Genomic DNA, 15,564 nt, shown 5'->3' on the forward strand with positions numbered 1-15,564 from the left:
TGAAAATATTTCTATGGAAATATATCATTTGTTGAGTTGATTAAAACATTTATACTCAATTTACACAGGCAGACATTTGTTGGAGTTAATCATCTTGAAAAAATGATATACATGTGCCATCAGAACTTGTAACACTTAGTTATAAGATGATAATAAAAGCAATGAATAATAATTTTGATTAGCACAGTTAACGCCTTAGTTTAAATCAACATCAGATTAAGCATATAAATCACACTCAATTATAGTTACGCGCTGAGATTTGCTCAAACACATGACCTTGTAAACATATGTAAATTCTGTCTAATGTCAAAATTATTCGTGAAAGTTTGAAATATGTGCAATTATTGTTGTTCTTCCAGTTTATTTAAATTTTATTACTATTCCATAGGGAAAAAACATCAACATTAGGTAGCAAAAGAAATTGTGAAATAATATTAAGTTCAGAATATGAAAACCCCTGAACTAAGAAAAGAAGTTTTAAAGCGTTTAGAAAATGTAAATCCTAGGTAACTCTAATTTCTTTATATTGCATATTGGAAAAAAGTTATTATAAAATTTGCTAAGCTTGATTGAATTGTACCAAATACTCCGAATACTCTGGCGCTTCTTATATTTCTATTCAAAAGTTACTATTATTTCTACATAACAGCTTGAAATAATTAGCAAAATCACCCTAGATCAGGCAACGTTACTTTTAAATCTCTATTTAACTACAAATCGATGAAAAAATAAACAAAAATTATGTAAATTTAATTTAGTTTTTGAATAAAAACTCCGTATTGAGTCATGCAATTTGAAGGTTTTTTTAAGTCAAAATCTGTTATATTGAACTAACAGTTTGTTAATCACATAATTAGCATTATGTTTCATTCAGAACGGTTGAAATAGTAGTCATAAGGATATGTTAATAATTCCGTCCGAATCCTGGGCTACGCGTGAGAAATGCAAGGCGATAAAATACACCTCGGTTTTTGCTTCCCTTGGCCGAATAACACTTCCCAATACAGGACCGGTTGCAGGCAATACCAGACGTAACAGGACGCTCGATTTGTCTACAGTCTCGGTTGGATGTGAAGTTCGACCAATTAGAAGACTGCTTTTTGCCAATATTTCCGAAATCATATTAGCTTTTTTAATGGTTAAAACTATTGACGAAATGGGTTCAAAGGTTTTAGCCGAAATAAATGGAAATATGACATTTGTTATTTATTTAATTTCTCTATAATCACAGGCCAAACTATTAAGGCCTCTATTTGTTCCTGTATTTATTCTTAGGGGACAATTGTCCCAGAATAATAAATTTCTTTTCTATTCTATTCTATTCTATCTTAAAATATGAGATTTCAGATTTTCATGATTTTCTTAAAAATGTTTTAATTTTCTTTAAATCTTCTCATAACCAATTTTAATTCCAACATTTTCACAGAAAAATTGATTTTGATGGAATCTATACTTTAAACACCCCCTCTCAAGTACCACTTCAAAACAATTCCCTTATAATATAAAATTTTTCGAAAAGATTGTTTCAGGGGCTTTAAAACTTATAAAATGGAAGTTATACTTCCAAATTTTTCACAGGTGGTTGTCTGTGCCACCAATCCTATTCGTTTATCTGAACTTTTCATTTTGTGGAGGCTCAAAGAGTTAACTTCAAACTGAAAGTTTAGTACAATTCAATGTGAGAAGCAAACTTCTCAATTTATTAAAATATAGCAGTAGCAAAAGTACTGTGCACCTTCAATGATTTTTTGAAAATAATTAATTCCAACAATTGCATTTTACTGGCTTTTTGTAACTGAAGTAAAGAGTTATCAAGCACTTGTTGAATTATTGAAATCAGGTGTGCCTAAAAAGGATCTCCCTTCATACATTTCTTGTCATTCAAAATTAGAATTAGTTAAATAAGATGCATGACACTTCACATATGTAACATATAAGATCATATATAAGTTACAATTTCTATATTCCGATGTGAAACGCCAATTAAAATTTATTTGTAAAACAATTTATGATGCTTTCTTTTTCTAACTGCCTTTTACAGATTACTTTCTGGCAGTGGACAGTGTAGTTTCTAACGAAAGAACACTGCTCTAAGGCTGTTAGTGCTCTGAAAAAGGCTTCCGGCGCCAATGATCTCAAATTTTGACAGGCATTAAATTAAAATAAATAATAATAATAATACAAAATATGTTAGTTGCTTTTGATATTATTCTTCTTTCATTTAAATGATTTAAAGGCACCAATTAATAACTTTTATTTGTTCTCAAACGTTTAAAGCCCAGATGAGATATTCTGAGCAAAATACTGATTGTTATATTCATGCCTTGGTGAACACTGATTAGAAAATAATCCCCTCAAATATTAATTAAGTTGTATAATCCTAAACTAAGTTCTCTGAAGACAAATATTTTTTTGTAATAAACTACATCGGCTGCGATATATCCAACTCTCATATAAATTAGCTTCATTTTACCATTTATCGCAATAGATGGTATTTGGTATTTGCCACCATATAGTAAAACTTGTAGTTCATTTTCAGTAAATAGTTAAGGTTCTATTTGTCACAAAATTGAAATAGTTATTTCCGATAAAATTCACCTGTTCTTTAGTTTTGTTTGTGTTTAAAAAAAGAGTTGAAATTAAGCAACTATAATAATTCTACCATGATAAAAGCCTAGTAAAAGAATGTAATGTTATTTAATGCAACATAATCATAAAATTACATTTCAAAATTAATTCACTAAGCGTATGCGAAAGACCTGGATGTCGAGGCCAAAAAAAAAATTATCTGAAGTGCCGATTTCAACTGTTTCAAGGATCTTATTGGTAAACAGTTTAATAACTAATGCACTTGCAGATATATCATAAAGAAATAAATTTGAAAAATTGACCAGAATTATGGATATTAATTTATTTTTTCTCTCTTTTTGTATTTAAGATTATATTTAAGGACTCTTTAAAGATTTCTTGAAATTTTACGTTTAGATAACGATAATAAAGTTTAAGAATAAGTATACAAATTGTCTAAAGTCCACGTTCAAATTTAATTTTTTTAATCTCTACATTCCCATTTAGTTTGAACACTTATAAATTATAAATTGTTTAATTATTTACTTTTACATTGATTTATTAACTTTTTTATAAAGTAGTAAGTTAACCGGATACATAAAATTATAATGGCGATTTCAGCCAGTTTTACTATTATAAACGGATATACCGCATCAATTCATTGATGTCACCAAAAACTAAGAAACTTTCTCGCTGTCTGATGAAACACAGATCTAAGAGTTAATTCGTCACTAGTTAGTATACTAGTGCTCTGGAATGCTACAGTAATTTGTGTTATTTTATTTTTTCTTATTAAATTTAAAATAAAATCTAAGATAAGAGATCAGACATTTTCCTTCTTGTTTTCAGCTGGAATTATATTGTTTTCCGCGCCATTGAAACATTGAGTTATACAGACCATTTAGCTTTAAGCGGTAAGGATTCATGATTCAGTGCAATGAACCCTCCAATAAAAACCTGGAATGAACGTATAATGTGATTTCTAGTTACTCTCTTATACAAGTGACTTAGAATTGTTCTGAACCCAGGTTTGTCATTAAGTGTCGCTTTTGTCAACACAAAGGCTTCTATTTTTTAGTGCGCACTCTAACTTAATTTCATTTCCAAACTTCAAAATCTTCGGATGTGCCCTTTCAAATGTTTATCAAAGTTTGATAATTATTATTTCAAAGTGCTTTATCCCAACGAACTGAATTTTTTTGTAATTAAAAAAAATATCAATAAAATTTAAATCACGTTTATATAATAATATGTTTTACTCGTGTTGCAGGTTAAAAGGAAAAGTTAAGAAACTGGTAAGAACGTTGTATGCTGCAGCACATGTAGATAATTCTGTTGAATCAATTGCGGATGAATATTTATATAATTTACGTTGTGATAGTCATTTGCACTGTATTACAAAAAAAAAATGTACATCATGGAAATTTTTTGCTACTGACTGAATAATTTAAATCAATAAAGGAAAAAATACAGCATATTTTATTGCAACGTTATCAACCTCGTCTAGTATACAATTTTTACGAGGGAATTAATGAACTATTTGGTGATGTGAATATTCCATTAAACTTGCTTCTTAAAACATTCTGTACACATTATTCAGTTGTATCCAATATTTGGCAATAAACCCAGTGCATCCTGAGACAGATAACTTAAACAGGTTTATTTGTTTAAAGAAAAATCCTTAAAAATATAAATATATTTTTGTTATAAATATCATTGTTTATTTTTGTCGTTTTGTTTCATTGATGAACTTTAGTTAGCTTGACTAGTTTTACTTTTTCTTCAAAATTTTTTATTTTGAAATAAAGTTCATCAAACGCCTTTTAAGTAAAGACAACAAATACCTTTTCATTATTCTTCCTCGTAGTTATTTAATTTATAAATTAATCTAATTCAAGCTTTTGACTTTATTCTTAAGCCTTCAAACTAGACAGGACTCGATTTAGTCTAGGTTTTAACTATTTCGTGAGAGAGGGATCGGGCGTTTGCTGGACAACATTCAAGTGATTAAACTTCAGTAAACTTCTCTCATGCGAGCGATCTTTATAACGCTTTTTACCCATTCTAGATGAAATAGTAGTAGGCGCTTTTTGAATTTCTGAGTTCATTATTTTACTATGCTCAAATTGGTTTGTTATATTAATTAGGTGTTAGGGAAGGGATTAGCTGCAGACACTTAGATTTTTCTGGGAGCTTCTTACAGCTCACTTTTCGATGATAGACCGAGGCGTTAATAAGCCTTTATTTACATATTTTACAGAAAAAGAAAACAATAACCCAAATAAATATACCCTGCATAGTTCTAAACAAAACATAAATTAAAAAAATAAATAAAACTTCACTGATTAATTTCATTAGATCATACAATTGTTTATAAATCATTGTTCATTGATCCATTTCGCTGTAAAATATGTAGGCCTTCCCATAGGGGAGTTTTGGTCCTTTGACGGTGACTAGCCGAACCTAAGATATTCACTTTATATACTTATTTATATGCTTGGAAAGACTTATTTCTGCTTCTCTTTTCGCCAAAGAATTTTCGATAATTTTTTTGTACAAATCTTGTGATAAACCATGTTAAGCGTGATAGTGAAATTTCGTTACATTCACTTGTTATTCTGAGGCAGATGTTAGTCTTGAACTAAACGATTTAAAATTAAGAGTTAGAATAGAATAGAAAAGCGGGAGGCACCGCAGCCACAAGAGGCTTATTGTGCCCTTAATTAAGTTAAATTTCTAATATTGAAATGCTGATTCCATTTATTAATCTAAATCTTTTGAGCTTAAAAAATGTTTTTCTAATAATTTCATAGAAAAAATTAAAATGTCGCAAAGCATAATTTTACAGTTGCTATCATCGACATTTGACGTTAAACTGGCGTGTGTAACCATAAAACAAGATTTGCGAAAAGATTTATGTTCGATGAAGGATAAAAAAGTAGAGGGAGCCAAGATATTACGGAGAAGTTTGGTCCAAGACCCCTCAATCCTGGACAACAGTGGATCTATATTCTCGGTTTTACCATAGGATATAAGCAGTAGCTAGCATGGGATTCGAAAATATTAAGTTAAATAACGGTTTCCCATTCGAGTAAAAACTGCCACTAGCGCGTGATTTTCAAAACATTCTTTATCAACTTACGTTCTATCCAAGTTTTATTATTTCACCGAACTTTGACGAGAAGTAATGAAGTACTGCAATCGTAGTGCGTATTTGAAGTTTAATTTCACTTTGCCTTTTAGGGAGAAGTACTGTAATCGCAGTTTAATTTTGCTATTTACGTACATATACGAGGGGGTACCCAAAAATAACCGGAATTGCGTTGCCGCGCATGGAGCTTATGTAGTACGCATTTCTGCCGCTAGACGTGTATAGCGCAATTCCTTGCCAGTTCAGTCCTGCCTGTGTTGTCTGCCTGGCTTGTTCTGTTCATCTGCAGTGATTGTTTTTACCAGCGCTGTTTTGTTCTTTTTTCGTTTTTTATGATGGCAAGTTTAAGTGAACAACGTGCAGCTCTGAAATTTTGTTTTCTACTCGGCAAAAATGCTGCTGAAAGTGTTTTAATGTTGAAAACAGCTTACAAAGATGACGCTATGGGAAAAACTCAAGTATACGAGTGGTTTACTCGGTTTAAAAATGGCGACATGTCGATTGATGACAAACCTCGTTCTGGACGTCCATCAACTGCCCGAATCGACGAAAATGTTGAAAAAATTCGAGAGCTGGTGTTCACAGACCGTCGACAGACAATTGATCAACTGTCAGAGAGTAGTGGGTTATCTTGGAGCTTGGTTCAGCGAATTTTAACGGAAGATTTGGGGATGAAAAGGGTTGCTGCCAAGTTTGTTCCTCGAGTTCTGACTGACAATCAAAAAGAACATCGAGTTGAAACATGTCGTGCTTTGTAACAACAGCTTGAAACTGATCCAGACTTTCTGTCAAAGGTCATTACTGGTGATGAGTCATGGTGCTATGGTTATGACCCAGAAACAAAGCAACAGTCGAGCCAATGGAAGACGTCATCTTCACCCCGACCAAAAAAATGTCGTCAAGTCAAACATCAAAACAATGCTGATTTGCTTTTTTGATGCCAAAGGCGTAGTCCATTCAGTGTTTGTCCCCCCAGGTCAGACCGTCAATCAAACCTTGTATTTGGAAGTTTTGAAAAGATTGCGCAATAGTGTTCGCCAAAAAAGACCCGATTTGTGGCAAACAGGAGACTGGTTCTTCCACCACGACAATGCACCTGCACACACAGCCATCTCTGTTACACAGTTTTTGGCTAAAAATGGCATGGTTCCGCTGCCCCACGCACCTTACTCGCCTGACCTGGCTCCGTGCGACTTTTTCTTATTTCCACGCATGAAAAAGGGCATGAAAGGTCACCGATTTGACAACATTGAAGAGGTCAAGAAAAAAACGAAGAAGGAGCTGTCAGCCATTTCTAAAGATGACTACAAAAAATGTTTCGAACAGTGGAAGCACCGGTGGGACAAATGTATTAGTTGTAATGGAGAGTATTTTGAAGGGGATAAGGTTGTTCTGTAAAAAGTTTGTAAATAAATAGCTTTTAAAAAATAATTCCGGTTTTTTTTGGGTACCCCCTCGTACCTTCCTATTTTATTCAAAACGTTACATCAAGATAATTGTTTTTGAGGTAACTTTGGAGACCGTAACTATAAGCATTATTTAAAAAGATCTCTCCAGTTAAGGATAAAAGGGTTAATCAACCTTTATACTCAACTTTTTAATCTATAAATTTTTGTAAAGGAGATAGTTAATGAGATATAGAAGGTTAAATTTTACCAGATTTCAAATTCATTCAAGTTTCAAACCGTTTTAACTCTCTTCCAATTTTTCAGATTTTATGAATTCTTTACCAATTGTAGAGAAAAGTTAGCTCTATTAATGGTATAAATTAGAATCTTCTAGTGATAATAGTTAATGAGATATACGAGTAGAAGGTTAAATTTTGGAGGTTTTCAAATTCGTCCAAATTTTAAACCGTTATATCTCCCTTCGTATTGTTCATACTTTAATGAATTCTCTACCCAATTGTAGAGAATAGTTAACTCTATAACTGGTATGAATTGCATTGTTTTAGTGTTAATAGTTAATGAGGTCAAATTTTGGAGGTTTTCAAACGTTCAAATTTTAAACCGTTGTAACTCTCTTCCTATTATTCAGATTTTAATGCATCTTTTATCCGATTTTAGAGAAAACTTAGCTCCATAACTGGTATAAATTGCTATCGTCTAGTTCTAATAGTTAATGAGATTTAGAAGGTTAAATTTTGGAAGTTTTCAAATTCGTCCAAATTTCAAACCGTTGTAACTCTCCTTCCTATTTTTTCAGATTTTAATGAATTCTTTACTGAATTGTAGAGAAAAGTTAGCTGTATATTGGTATAAATTGCAATGTTTTAGTGATAACACTCAGCCAAACTAAAATGCATAGTCTCAGTTTTTAAAGGAAAATAATTTACTTTGGTTAATAAAAAAAAAGTACTTCTTCTTCATCAGGCAATGTTGTTGGCACACTTGTTTCATTAATTTCTTAAACAAGTTATATTTTAAGGTGCTTTCATTCCTTACTTGGCGTCCTCTGATTCCCACCTCTTCCTCTCCACGGACCACTCTTAACGTAAAAAAACTTTTAAATACAGAAAAGATTTTTTTAAAAAAATTGGAAAATAATTTTTTTTTATTCCAAAGGCTCCTGGACTGGGAGTCCTCTACATAATCATCGTAATCGACGTCATAATATCTACATGATTGATAATTACAAACTAATCAGTAATAATGAAAACCAGATGGAAGATGTTTCCATTAAATTAATCTGATACCACGTTCCAAGAGCAGCACAAATGTTCCAGATACATTGTTTTATGTTGCCATTCACCCAATTTTGGATTGATTTTGGCTTGTATGATTTAGTGGTGACTGGTGAATGTCCTTGACTGGCAAAATGCTCTATTGTACCTAAGACGTAAAAATGGATACGATTTGTACAATTATGTTACTGATGAACTTAGGAATAGACAGATATTAGTGGTAAGCATATAACTGTTAGGTATTACTTAATTTTGTCGTTAAAGATATGTAAGTTCAGATAAATTTTTCTATTTTTCTCTATCTATTTTAATTTATCTGTAGCTTGTATTATAATTTAAGTTAAATATCAAATCGGCAGATGAAATAGTGTTCATGCCAATGTTTGTATACAATAGCTAAAGAATGAATGAATAAAAAACCTGTTTTTTATTGCTAGTAGACGCATCCCTTTTTTTAGTTTCTTTAATCGTCCTAATTTAATATGAAAAACAAAACAAAAACCGGCAAATACCTAATTTGAACTATTAAACGTTAAAAAAAAAAAATCACTGTTTGAACACTATCATTTTCTCTAACTACAATTTATTAATCTGAATTTCATAAAATGTAGGAAAGATAATCTAAATCTTATACAAGTGTACTAAAATGAAACGATTTCAGATCAAATAGCGTGAATTTACAGATAGTATAATGATAATGATGATAGTATAAAGACAAACGGTTTTCCGAACTTACTGAAGTAGATACATATATAAAATTATATATGAAAGAGATATATATATGTATATAAGACAGACCAATTTGCAAAAACTACTTTTTCTTATCACTGCGCTTCATAATATAAATTTCCAATGAGATCTCAAAATCGGAAATGAGCGCTTCTGTTACTACTATGAGAAAGTTAATAAAAAATAATTATACAAATTTGTAATACATTAAAGCTAGACATTTGTGAACAGATTAGAATAAAAATATTAAGAAACTTACTTGTTTTGTTTATTTATTTTTTTCTGGACCTTGAACACTTTTAAACATAAATTAACTTCTATTAAAAACAAGCTTATGTACATTATATTTCACAACAACGAGCATTTCATCACAAACGTTTTCTTTTTCTGAAAAATATGAATATATACCAACATGTGTTATTATGTATGGGCAAAGTATACTTACATAATTTGCCTTTATTTAATTATGAAATGAAAACAATCAAATTATACGCACTATTAATTAATGAAATGATGACCGACTGAAACATTGCTTCTTTAATCTTTTGAAATGATAATATACTACACATCAGTCTTTTTTATATTAATTAAAAACGAAATTTTTTATTTTATCTTTACTGTTGGCAGTCAACCTTTGAAAGACATCGTTAAATTGGAATTACATTATTTTTTTTTTTTTTTTTTTTTGGCGCATCAACAGCTGAGGTCATTAGTGCCCGGAGCTTTTTCCAGTGCACTGCCGGCCTCCGGACAGTGTTCTCTCGTTACAGACAACACTGTCCATCACCGGACAGTGAGCTGTAAGAAGCTCCTAGGAAGAGAAAATCTAAGGGTCAGCTGCTGGATTCGAACCCGGGACCTCCGCGTGGGAGTCCAGTATGCTAACCTCATAGCTAATCCCTTCCCTAAAATTACATTATTATTATTATTTTCAGTTTGATCAGAAAAATGTAGTTTATTGGTATTCCATATGTACTTAAATTCAATTATCATTTGACTTTACTAAAAGTAAGTCATTTTGTTTTAGAATATTGTTCTTAAAATTTAATAATGCACAGTTACATTTCAATTTCACCATAGTTAAAATATTTATATGTTATTTACTTCCTTTGATTTCTGTTGAACTTTTTCGAAAGAATTATTTTTATTATCCGATTTTGGTGAAAATTTAATTAGTCTGGTCAACATAGATGTAACACAAGGTATCTGTTTCTGTTTGTCCATAGAAGAATTATCTGGCACTCTAGATTCGAAATCTACAGCCACTCTTCGAGATACAAATGTAAGTATTGTCAAAAGATCATACATAGTTCCGCTTTCTCTAAGTTCGGCTGCTAATGCTTGTATAAACCAAGAACCATTTGTGGTGTTGCGCCATGAATAAAAACCTGTAAAAATAAAACAAATATTAATAACGAAACCATTTTCTTTGACCCATCGACAACTATGGACATAAGCGTTCCTACGTTTTAATCACCTCGTTTCAGGTGGATGAGTCTAAAGTGTTCGAACTGGTGTATAGTACACTTATAAATATCCCTATATCCCTTCAAAACTTTAAAGTAACGATTATAAACCACTTGTACAACACCTCGGTCTCATTGTTCCTGTAAGGTCCCATTGGCAACAGGTGAGCCCAATCCTTAGACTTGTCAATGTTATAGATTCACGACAATTTAAGATCTCACGGTGAATTTCGTGCGCTTTAATATCTTAGTTTTTTTATTTTAAAACTTTATCGTCCGGAGGTTTTGCTACGAACCTGTGTCCTGATACCGCAAATTCTCACTTTCTTCAAAAATAAGTCCTTAGCAAGTTTAGTGCAGTTATAAAAGTTATCCATGTAAAGAATGTGCCATTTGTATAAGTGCGGAGCCATTAAATCCATAATTGTATCTTTTAAAGGTACCACAACACCCGAATATAGTTTAAATCCACATGTATACCCAGTAATGGAGTCGCAGACCATTCTGACCAATATGCCATATTTGGTAATTTTGCTTGGATTGTACACTTTCATTTTTAGTCTTCCTCGCCATGGAATCACACCCTCATCAAGTGATAGATTTTATTTTGGCTTATAAACCTCTTTGAACTTTTCTGAAAAATAGTCGATAATTGTCTGCACCTTCGATAATCGATTGGAATTGATTTGAATGTCTTTATTATTTACGAAGTGTAAAAATTTCAAAATTTGAGAAAAAACGTTGCGAGGCATTGTTTTCGAAAATATTGGCGTCTCCTTAAAAGGATTAGTAGACCAATAATCACTCAATTTACTTTTCTTCACTAGTCCCATTATAATAACAAGACCTAACCAAATTTTTAATTCGGGAACTGTTACATCACACACATTTTTTAGTTTTTTTGGGTAATTTATGGGCGTTGGAATTTTGATGATAATAGCGATTTGTTTCAGTTGAAATCGTTTGCAACAAATCATCTCCAATAAACAGGCTCACAATATCGCCTATGTTCTTTTTATCTGGATTAAATGATTGTCCTGGGTTACCTTCAAATGGCAGATTATTTCGGGGTAGGTCATCATCGTTCCAGTCGGACTCAACATCGTCTTCCTCTTCAGAATCGCTAGAAAATTCACGTAGAACACGCGGACGACGCCTTGTAGAAAAATAATTATCAGAGCCACTTTCACTTGCACTATCACCAGTGCTATGGTCATAATCGTCAGGAATATCTGATAAATCATCTGCACAATTTTCTTCTTCTAAAAATATATTTTCGTCTTCGTTATCCATTTTTATCGGTATTTAAATTCAAAGTAGGTAGCAAACAGTCAAATAGTATAATTATAATTAATTGTTATAATTTTAGTTTTTCTAATAATGAAAATTTAATTCAAATTTTTTGATACCTCCACTACAAATAAACGTATTTTATTGCAATCCACGCGACGGTTTATCTTCATCTGAACTAAATAGCTTCAATTTTCACAAAATACGATATTTTGTGAAGATAACGGTTATTAAATACGATGCTGCATATTTACTAGAACATCGCATTTGCAGTTTTTAGCGAGAGTCAAAGTGCTTTAATGATTACATATCGCAATATGATTACTTCATATATGACGCTAATTGGCGTTCCCGGTCGATAACGTTAGTTTTGGTTAGGACGCCAATTAGCGTGCCCGGTCGTTAAAGTGTAATTTTACGCGATCCCACAGCTGTGGTGACATTCTGAATATACTTTCTTTTACTTTATGTGTTTGTCGGTCAGTGAGACGCTGTTCAAATATAATGGAAGCCATTAAAATTGTATTAAAACTGTCCGGTAGGACAGTTGTATAAGGGTTGATAAATTTAGCAATTAAAAAATCCGTTAAGAGTTGTGAGACCAAAAATAATAACTTGGCCCTCTGAAATTAAAGTGAACAAATTTGGACTTTCTGTTAATACTGGTAAAGAATGACGAATTTTCTTAATGGAATTTTCACCCGAAAGATTCGTTTCGAGACCCCTAAAGTGGTTTTTAGAAAATAGAATGTTTTTTTTAATTTTTTTTTTTTTTTTTTGGCCTTATTGTACAACGCAAATTAGCCATTGGTAACGAATTTATTTTGTTATTTACAAGAATGTAAACAAAATGAAAAATTGCTGGAATAGAACTGAAAAATGGATTATGCAAAAATGCGAACAAAGTATGGAGATCGGTAAGTTTAGTTGGCAAAGAATAAAATGCAAAAATTTATGGTTGGTATTTCTCTAATATGGATTAAGACTGTAATTTAGGAAATGCAGGGGATAGGTGTTTCAATAATACCGAAAAGTTCGTCCTATACAAGATGGAAACTCTAATGAAGGTTGTTTTGTATAAAAACAAGAATAAAATGATATGCAATTTGAGTAATAATTAATGATAAGCGACTCTAAGAAATCAGTATTGTACGAAATAATTAAAGTTGTTATCCTAAAAAAGCATTTAATGATTGATATATTACCTGGTATGGTTGAATACACAATTAAAAAATCAGCATATATAGGAATTTTATAATAGCAAACTGAAGAATCTTTTTCCGTTACTAAACTGACACCTCCATCAAGTCTCGAACCTTGGCAAGCCTGAAATAAAATTGCTCATTTGAAACAAGATTGAACTAAAAGTAAACTTTCTAGGCTTCAAACAAGGCCTGACAAGGATCGAATTGTATAGTAGGCAGGCATTCAACAAACTCATGATATACAAAACACTAATGCAAACAAATAAAATAAAATAACGGGCTTATAATGAAAACGCTATTCAGAGAAAAATGATCAGGTTTAAGCTTCAAGGCGTCTGCTTTCAAATTTGCCGTAAAGCCATTTATTCGAATGGTGTTGGGTTTCGATTTTTTTTTGTATCTTGAAAACTGTCGCTTAATTGAGTGCTCGATGTTTATTGGCTTGAATCTTTTATCTTAGTCTATTCTGGACTTCTACGGCTCATATGGCGAAACTGGCCGGCATATTCAGTAATCAAACGCACAGCTCTGACCATATTCATAAAAGCCAAACATTTATTAAGGAGATCATTAGTTCGTAGTTTCGGGTACCTCTACTCTACTAAGAGTTATAGAAGCCCTCTTTCTAGGAGGGTTTAAGAAAATTTAGATTCTTGGATGTTTGTCCAATATTGATACACGATACACATATTGATAATTCATGAAACTTTTTCAGTTTCTGGGAGGAAAATATTCATTAATTATTCCCAGAATTCTTAAATTTGGTTCTTTACATTAACTGAAATCTGCAAAAACTTTTTTAGTTTACCCAAGACAATAGTACTCATTAAGAAATTATTTCCGTTTCTCTTTACACTTAGAAGTTCTTTTGTTGTAACTAATAGGCTCAGATTTAATAAAATTAACATTAAAAATTATGATATATTTAAACTTGTTAAGTTTTATGTATACTTACAAGTTTCTTAATTCATAAGAAAGATATTTATTTACGGCTTTTGAAAGGACACACGATAAACCTAAATAAAATTAGTTACCTGAATAAAAAATATTTTTGGTTTTCCAACAAGTGACGGACACTTATCACCTCTAAAATTATCAAATACTTGTTCATGTTTGTATGCACTATCACTAGCGAAAAGAAGTCCTTCTTCACCATGGGTTAATATAGCTACTACTAAGCAGTCATAGTCCGAATGATCCTCAGCAGATACTGCAAAGTAAATAAACCTTAGCGTACAGGTTTCACAATCAGCAATAAACAATAATTTCACTGGAATATGTAAGCAATGGTTTGTTTAGATACATTATTGGCACAATTAGGAACGCCTTAAAAATAAGAATGCTTATAGTTAGACTCATTCAAAATTGCAAACAGAAAATCAGAGTTTTATGTGAATTATAATAAGAGTTTCAAATTGAGTAAAACAAACCAATTTGGGAGAAGCGAAGTCATGAATTATGAGCCACTTTCCTGGCAATACAATTGAGCACTGGTATCACAAGGTGAACATATCTGATTGGTTCGGTTTATTGCTTGATCAATATTCAATCACACATTATTTATAAAAATCTCAACATCTCTATTTCAAAAGCAATTATAATTACCTTTCTCTACAGTCTCTAATAATGCCTTTACGCCAAGATCATTGTAACTATGTACATCAAAATCTAATTTCTTGAAGCACATTTTCAACTGTTCGCTGTCAACATTGGTTCCATTTCTATCCTTAAGATTAGGGACTATGAAAGTTTGGTGATTAAAAATAATGGCTAATCCTCGTTTTTTATGATTCATGTTATAGAAATAATCATCTTTTCCAACTGAAGACTTTACGATGTGTTTAGGCTTGTTACTGGAACCACTACCAAAAATGGCACAAATTAAAAAATTATGAAACATGTTAAAAAAATCATATTCTATATTTAATGCATCCTATGAAAGGTGAAATTAAATGCTCCATATATTTCATCAAAAAAAAAGAATAACTTACAAAGAAAATCCCAAAGCATCTGCTGTGTCTGTTTGCAAATTATCATAACTATTGCTGTTTTCTTCCATTGTATAAACTGAATTAAACAAAACAAAAAACCTATTTCTGTATTGAACGAGAAGAGTGCACAGAAATGTAAGACGCTTAGTTCTCCTTGAGAATATACAAGAACAAACTACTACAAAAACATTCGAAAAAAGACACTTTACATGAATCAAATATCTTTATTAAACTTACTAGTTCTAATTTCTACTTTAATTTTATAGCTTTATATTTTATATAACCTTTTCTTAGTTTGTTCTGTTGAGTCCAATTTAACCTTGAACGGTAGAGCTTGGCGCTAATGTATAACTGGTGAACAATAATTTATAGCCCACTGAGTCACAATTTTGTTTTGTTATTATTAGAAAAATATTTATCGCAACATTTAATTTTTTTTTTAATATTTTGATAAACCAAAAATGCGCGCGGAGTTTAATTT

The 15,564-nt window shown here is 31.5% G+C and overlaps 1 protein-coding gene and 1 long non-coding RNA gene across 2 annotated transcripts; one reads left to right on the plus strand and one right to left on the minus strand.

The window, feature by feature from the left end:
• The first annotated feature begins 36 nt into the window (after window positions 1–36).
• Window positions 37–4,281, plus strand: LOC141451320 (uncharacterized). The gene is made up of 2 exons (XR_012456678.1): window positions 37–506; window positions 3,839–4,281. It is a non-coding gene; the product is annotated as an uncharacterized lncRNA (long non-coding RNA).
• Window positions 4,282–9,424: 5,143 nt separating this feature from the next.
• LOC141451315 (caspase-1-like) lies at window positions 9,425–15,479 on the minus strand. Its single transcript, XM_074122595.1, has 7 exons — window positions 15,321–15,479; window positions 15,084–15,236; window positions 14,698–14,954; window positions 14,127–14,302; window positions 13,093–13,213; window positions 10,236–10,519; window positions 9,425–9,518 (listed from the first exon to the last, which is right to left on the minus strand). Exons 2-7 carry the CDS (start codon window positions 15,149–15,151, stop codon window positions 9,480–9,482), a joined length of 945 nt encoding a protein of 314 aa, XP_073978696.1. The 5' UTR covers window positions 15,152–15,236; window positions 15,321–15,479; the 3' UTR covers window positions 9,425–9,479.
• Window positions 15,480–15,564: the final 85 nt, after the last annotated feature.

The sequence above is a fragment of the Rhodnius prolixus genome, unplaced genomic scaffold, assembly GCF_049639745.1.
Source record: "Rhodnius prolixus isolate KJV_2025 unplaced genomic scaffold, Rpr scaffold_8, whole genome shotgun sequence".
NCBI classification, from domain to species: Eukaryota; Metazoa; Arthropoda; class Insecta; order Hemiptera; family Reduviidae; genus Rhodnius; species Rhodnius prolixus.

Excerpts from the sequence above, each read along its gene's own strand:
- LOC141451315 (XM_074122595.1), bottom strand. The coding sequence starts at position 15,151 with ATGGAAGAAAACAGCAATAGTTATGATAATTTGCAAACAGACACAGCA. Across the intron at positions 14,955-15,083 it reads GATGCTTTGGGATTTTCTTT|TGGTTCCAGTAACAAGCCTA; the intron begins GTAAGTTATTCT and ends CATTTTTGGTAG. Across the intron at positions 10,520-13,092 it reads TGTGTATTCAACCATACCAG|GTTTTTATTCATGGCGCAAC; the intron begins GTAATATATCAA and ends TTATTTTTACAG.